Source organism: Arachis duranensis, chromosome 3, assembly GCF_000817695.3.
Source record: "Arachis duranensis cultivar V14167 chromosome 3, aradu.V14167.gnm2.J7QH, whole genome shotgun sequence".
Lineage (NCBI taxonomy): Eukaryota > Viridiplantae > Streptophyta > Magnoliopsida > Fabales > Fabaceae > Arachis > Arachis duranensis.
The window spans coordinates 38,186,589-38,193,736 of record NC_029774.3 but is presented as its reverse complement, the minus strand read 5'-3'; the positions used below and the strand labels follow the sequence as shown (position 1 = coordinate 38,193,736).

Genomic DNA, 7,148 nt, shown 5'->3' with positions numbered 1-7,148 from the left:
AATATGATAATTACTTAAATAAATATTTTAAAAAATAATTACCGAAATAAATTTTCGTCTCTTATCTCGTTTACATTGTAAAGGAGATAATTTTGAACATATCTCGTTTACAGTGTAAACGAGATAACATACGTGGACATGATATGTGTATATCTCGTTTATAGTATAAACGAGATCCGATGGGACAAATTTTCAACAGCTATAAAAGATGTATAACCCTTGGCATTCTCCACATATATTTTATATCTTTTTCTGTCCCCTTTTTTTCACAAAAACAAGACAACAATGGTCAGTAATAACGTGTACATTATTGTGTGTGTTTACCCCAATTGTCGTATGAGAAATGGCGACAACATTGTGATATTTGAGTGTGAGAATCTGATATTATTGCGGATTCAGCGTGTAAGTACGTTGTCGGAGTTGAAGAGTTTGATATTAAGCAACCTCGGTGATACAGAAACGAGGAAGGTCGGAAGGGTGGGATATAGGTTGCTGGCACCCATGAGTAATGGATTTTTTCGGTTTTGACTATTTGGACTTCTAGGGGACGAGCATGTGTGGCTCATGTTCGACATCTATGGGAGAAGCATGGCGGAATAAGTGATGGAGCTTTCCGCTGAGGTTAGAGACGTTGGTCATGGTGGTTCTGTACACTCAACCTATGTACAAGATGACCAACCTCTCGCACCACCACCCATTCATGTCGCCATTCTAATAGAAGAGGTAGAGGAGAGTGACGAAGAGCCAGACGAAGAATACGTAGCGGATAGTGCTGACAGTGATTCTTCTGAAGGGGGCGAGGAGGAGGAGGAGTTTGTACCGGAGACGCCCGCTGAGACTGTGGCTCACCATGTCTTGCCTCCACCCAACCCAATTCCAGTGCTATCGACAGTACCAAGTCACTATCACAGTCTGGATTTGGACACCATGCATGAGAGGACTCCGTTTTCCAACACGGGAGAAGAGGATTACAACCTAAACAGTGGGTAGAGTTTTGGATCGGCTACATGTTCAAATGCCGAGATGCAGTACTGCAGAGTGTAAAGAACTACAATATTCATAAGTCTGCTGAATACAAGGTGATCGAGTCGGACCAACTAAAGTACCATGTGTAATGCTGTCAAGCTGTGAATGGGTGTCAATGGAGTCTCCGTGTTGCCTTTCGACAGAACCTCGGATACTGGTGAGTTCAAATTTAATTGAACTTTTGAGTACTTCTGTGTAATATATTTAGTAGTTTTGAAATATGGTTGAGCCAATACTTTTCTATTGCGTTAGGGAGGTCCGGAGGGTTGGTGGAGCACACAGTTGTTTAGCACCCACTATGTCCCAGGACCATCGACAGTTGGATAGCAGTCTCATCTATAAGGTCATACTGCCGTTGATACAGTCTCATCTGTAAGGCCTGCTGTGGAGCCACCGGAGGCCTAACACCTAGCAGCCACTCCACCAACTACCACGTCTCCATCTGGTACCACCTACTAAAGTCATGGAGGCACCCCCAACTAGGGCTCCGTGTGCGTGTAGCCCTAGGTGGTACGTAATGTTCTGTAGGGTGATAGTGACCTCACCCCACGGGAGATGAAACATGTGGGTCTTCAGACGCCATCGCTCTACGAATGTCGTAATTAGGGAATCGTCAAATGTGAAATCCCTGAGGGGAACCGTGTTGCCGAATCCAGCCTCAACCAGATACGAGACAATAGCGTCCGATCGAGGAAGGGTGACTCACTTGCCGGGATAGTAGAAAGCAAGGCCTCTGAAGGAAAAAAAATTCAGAATTATAAAAAATATTTTTAAAATTTTAATCGGGTCTTCGACGTTTAATGGTCCTCATATTTTAAAACTTTTAAATATGTTTCTATATTTTTCTTATTAAATTCTTACACTATTTTTAAGTATTTTAAAACTTTTATAATAGGATCTTTTTAGCATAAAAAATATTAAAATTAAATAAATATTTCTTTCTAAGTTAAGGATATTTATAATTAAGAACATATTTACATCTTTAATTACTTGTTTTTAGACAAATATTATTATGTTAATTTTAATATATTTGATACTAAAAAAACCTAACTAGAAGATTATAATAAGTAGTAACAACCTACCACAGGTAAAATAGAGTTCTAAACTAATAACTATGTAGTAGTAATAACCTACCACAATTAAATAGAGTTCCAAATTTCTACAAGCGACCTATTCCAAATTTTGCAAACTATACTCTAATTCTTCGCGACTATCTTAACCATGGCTACATACAAAAATATGTCTATACAAAATTGCACAAAATTCAACACAAAACTAACCTCAAAGTCGGCTGCCCCGACATAATGCGAAGTCTCGTTCAGCGTGTTGATGTCTCCATCATTACCAACTGTAAGAACCAGAGATTTTTACGTAAAACCGTTTTAATAAAATAATTTTTAATACCCAGAGTAGATTCAAAATTTAGAAATTTTAATTTAAAAATTTAAAGGTGAAATTTGATTTCAGTGAATTTTTCTGAGTTGGAAAATGTATCTTTTTTCGAAAAATTTTTGTAAAAATACGCACTGGCGCTTAGGCCGGCAATACCGGCTCTAGTCTGTCCTGTACTGTGTTTTGAGAAAAATAAGATTTTGAAAATTGATTTATTATTTTGAAAGGACAAAAAATAATTTAGAATTGAAAACCGGACACTAATCTTAAAGGTTTTTGCCCAAAGTGGACCAAACGGACCAAAAATACTAACAGATTGAACCCGGCCTAAATTAGGCCCAAGGCCCAACATATATATGCTCATTTAATGAGCATTTCAGCTCATTCCACTTCAATTTGAAGAAGGGGCGCAGCTTGAGAAGAGAGGAGAGGTGAGGGTTTGGTCACTATTCACATCCACCTTCTGGTGACCATAACTTGAGGTACAAAACTTCGATTGACGAGTCGTTTACAGTCACTCGAAGATCTTGTTGAGCTCTTTATTTCTATCTAAGAAAATCTGGTAAGAACTCGAAACTCACGCTCCAGTTTCCTGCCCTAAAATTTATATACTTTGGATTTGGTTTTTGAGTAGATTTTGTGATTTTGTTTGTTTAGGGGTGATTTAGCATTGGAATATTATTGGGTTTTACCTTTAATCTCGTTGGGTAAGGTAAGGTTTCACTAAACTCTTGTGTTTAGTTATTTTTGTAAACTATAAGTTTAATATTTGTATGTTATGTGATGTTAGATTAACTTTTGGTATTTGTTGGAGTTGATTGAGGCTTTGGATCGAGTTTGGTGGATTCGTTTTAGTGTTTGGTGCTTTTGGGAATCGACCAAAGTATGGTTTCGATTTTCTTTATGTAATATGTAATGTTTCTAGACATTTAGACTAGTTGACCTTAAGATAGGATTGAATTGAATGTATATGTTAATTGAATGTGAATTGTGATTTAGTGATTGATATAATAGTGTATGGAGTGGATATGGTTGAGGAGTGATATTATGTGTTGATGGTTGTTGATGTTGAGAAATTTGATGACGAATGTTGAGAAGGTGGTAGGGCACTTATCCTTCGCAATTATTCCTCCTGTGTATGCGCAACAGAGAGACTAATCCGAGAGTTACCGACCGGATTTTGAGTCGGGCTTGGCACTATAACTGACATGTGATATCACAGCCAATAGGACAGACATTCATCATATGCATCTTCTATATCTTTTCTTGCTTTGATTACTTGAGTTTGCCTAATTGTATAATATGCCTACTTGCTTCTTGAATTACTTGTTATATATGAATACTATCTGTGTTTTACTTGCTTGCATTATCTGTGATTGTTTTATGCTGAGGAGGATAGGTAGGCGATGGCGATGGGGCCGCATAGAGGGTAAGTTGGCGAAGGTTGTGGGATACAGCGGTGTGATTAGTATCAGTTAGAATTCCCCTAAGTTTAGATAACCCAGTTTATGGTTTAAGTTCTTTATTTATTTATTTTATTCTAAGCTTGAATATCCGTATTCGATGTGAAGTTCTAGGATTGCCTTCGGCGTCCCGGAGTCTTATATCTTACATTATTGGGCACCATTACCATACTGAGAACCTCCGGTTCTCATTCGATACTTTGTTGTTGTTCTTTAGATGCAGGTCGTAATTCACTTGGGTGAAATTGTGGACATGGCGGCAGAGCAGAGTATGGTTTCTTTCTGGTTTATTTCTGTTTTATTTTGTTGTAGTACTTACTCTCACCCTTTTTGTTTTAGACTTTATGGCCTTAGAGGCTTACTTACTTGAGAGATAAGTTGTATAAGCTATTTTAACTCTAAAACTCTGTATTTTTTTTGTTCGTAACTAGTCGGCTTAAGCTCCGCAGGCTGCGGTTAGTTCCCTATGATTATTATACTCTTATATCTATATATGTTCTATTCTCTTGCATCTATACCTTGTGTCTTGTGCATTAGTTTCGTGCGAATGTTTCGTGCTTTTGTAATTCTGTTTTCGAGCTAAATCCTTTATCGGGCTTCTAGATATATATTATTTCCTTCTACATAAATACGTATAAGTCTTAGAATTGTCGTAACCTTTGATTAACCTTTGTCTTATGGCTAGAGGTAAGGCTTAGGGTAATTAGGATGTTACACCAATTGGGTGCGCCATCATCATATGCATCGATTATATGGTTAGAAAGGGGTAAAAGAGATGAGAAAGTTGTTGAAAAGTTCAAATAAAGACCCAGTCAAAAGCTGTTACAATATCTATTTAAAGACGTCTACCAGCCATATCTCATTTATATTGTAAAAATTTTTAAGTTTGTGGCTTTGAATTTTATAACCCTTCTTTGGTTGTTGTTTGTTGGTTTGGGTTGAGCTTCGTCCTAACTCACAACAATGTCGAAAAAAAAAACCATTAATTATATTAGGCACTAATCTGATTTCCTAGAGATGAATTGGTAAAGATCCTTAAATAGTTGAAGAGGAAAAAAGACACAGACACTAAGAGTCTAAGAGAGTGTATCCGATCCGGATCTTCTATGTCTATACTCTATATCTTAATTTCTACTCCACCAGCATTTTAAACATAACACGTTTCTAATTGTTCTCACATAACCTAATTTAGATTTCATTTCTAATTGCCACTATTTCTTATACAATCATATTAGATTATATAATATACTAAACTTAAAAAATAAAACTATTATTAATATAAAATATATATTAAAATATGAAATATATATTAAATATAAATTAAATAATATATTTATTTATATATAAATATTAATTAATTTTAATTAATAAATTATAACTCAAATGATATAGTTTTTTTTTATTTATTTAGAGATGGCAGGTTCTAATCTTAATTCTAAATCCTAATTTAAAAAAAAAAGTATTAATTGATTTTAGTGTATTTAAATAGTGTTTTTGGCTATTTTTGAAAGAAAAAAACCCACTCCAGTGTAAATCATCCAAAAAGCATTCAGTCAATCAGTCGGTCGGTCCACACTAGCTCCTCTAGTATCGTTCCTCTCCTCTTCAAGCCAACCCGAGAAAATGCGACCCAAATCAGACAACCCACAACCCCAAGCCACCGGCGACTCCTCCGCGTCGTCCCTCTCTTCCGCCACCACAAACTCCATAGATCCAATCTACCACATCCTCCGCATCCTGCCATTCTCGTTCCTGCGTCCACCGCGCCTCCGCCTGAAACTCCCCTCCCTCTCCCTCCCATCCCCAAACCTAGTCTTTGCCTTCGTCCTCCTAACCTATTTCATGGTCGTCTCGGGAATCGTGTACGACATCATCGTGGAGCCCCCAGGGATCGGGTCAATGCAGGACCCTTACACCGGCGCCGTACGACCCGTTGTTTTCATGTCCGGACGCGTTAACGGGCAGTACATCATCGAGGGATTGTCATCCGGCTTCATGTTCCTTCTTGGAGGCATCGGGATCATACTTCTTGACCTCGCCCTTGACCGTAACCGCCCTAGGACGGTCAAGTCCTCCTATGCTGCCGCCGGTATCTCCTCCGTCGTCCTTGCTTACGTCATGAGCATGCTCTTTGTCCGTATCAAGATCCCTGCTTATCTCAGATGAATTTATAAATTAATGAATTAACTAATTAGCTTTTTATTGTTTTTTCTTTCCGGATTTCTGCAATTTCTGACGATATGGTGAATTCGCATGGTTTTATAGTGACTGGATCTGAGATTTTTGGTGGTTGTTTCTCTTCTGTTATATGTACTTTGGTTAGTTTGATAGTGTGGTATGAGTATGCTATGAAAATTTCGGGTTAATTGCTTGGATTAGCTTAATTTCCAGGGAAAATCGATTTTTCCTTTGGGATTTAGTGATTTACTTAGTGATAATGAGTTGTTCTGAATAAAATGAGCTCTTTCAAATGCACAGTTTTTAAAATGCATACTCTGAGATTTTTAGGTAATTTTGTAGTTTGAATTGAAATGAATAAGTGGTTATTCTAACTATGTTGTTCTGGGGTTTATGTATGTGAGTCGTTTTTAAGTTTGGTTGGTTTCCCTTGAAATTGGGTAATTGTGTGTTTGATTTGGTTAATTTGTAGGGAATATTTTTATTAGAAGTTATTCTTATGCGGGCATGAAATTGTCTATTTGTCTGTCTTTCTCCTGTAGTTACAACAATATTCAGTACTGTTAAAAGCAACTAGCTTGTATCTCTCACTGATATAGCATAGGTGAGAACCATGAGAACCCTGCTTTTAAATGGGAATTCCATATCTCATACCCGGCTGATATGTCACATGTGTAAAATTATTGAATTCTTCAGAGTGGAAGCTTATCTTCTGTTTCTCTGGTTTCACATGAACAGAATGTTCCTTTCAGTTCTTTTTTATATATTAATTTCTTGTATACCAAAATCCTGTTAGGGACAGATTTGGGCTAGTGTATAGCATAAAGAGGGTAAAGACCAGAATAGGATACTGTCGTCCCAAAGAACAGAAGCTGAATTAGTTAAGAGGCCTCTGAGGTCACAAAAAACGGCTAGAGAGTAGTTGAAGGGAACTGAAGTAAATTAGGTGGGTAAGAATTATGTCAGGGACTTAGGGTTTGATGATCACTTTGTAATAGACTTGAGAGAGTTGAGGAGCTCTACCTCTTCCTCATCATACTGTGCACATTCTTCCACAAATTCTAGGATTCCTGCCATGCTTCTCTGTAA

The 7,148-nt window shown here is 37.4% G+C and overlaps 1 protein-coding gene across 1 annotated transcript; it reads left to right on the top strand.

The window, feature by feature from the left end:
* The first annotated feature begins 5,400 nt into the window (after positions 1-5,400).
* LOC107478798 (uncharacterized) lies at positions 5,401-6,211 on the top strand. The gene has a single exon (XM_016098933.3). The coding sequence runs from the start codon at positions 5,505-5,507 to the stop codon at positions 6,045-6,047; it is 543 nt and encodes a 180-aa protein (XP_015954419.1). The 5' UTR covers positions 5,401-5,504; the 3' UTR covers positions 6,048-6,211.
* The last annotated feature ends 937 nt before the right edge of the window (positions 6,212-7,148 follow it).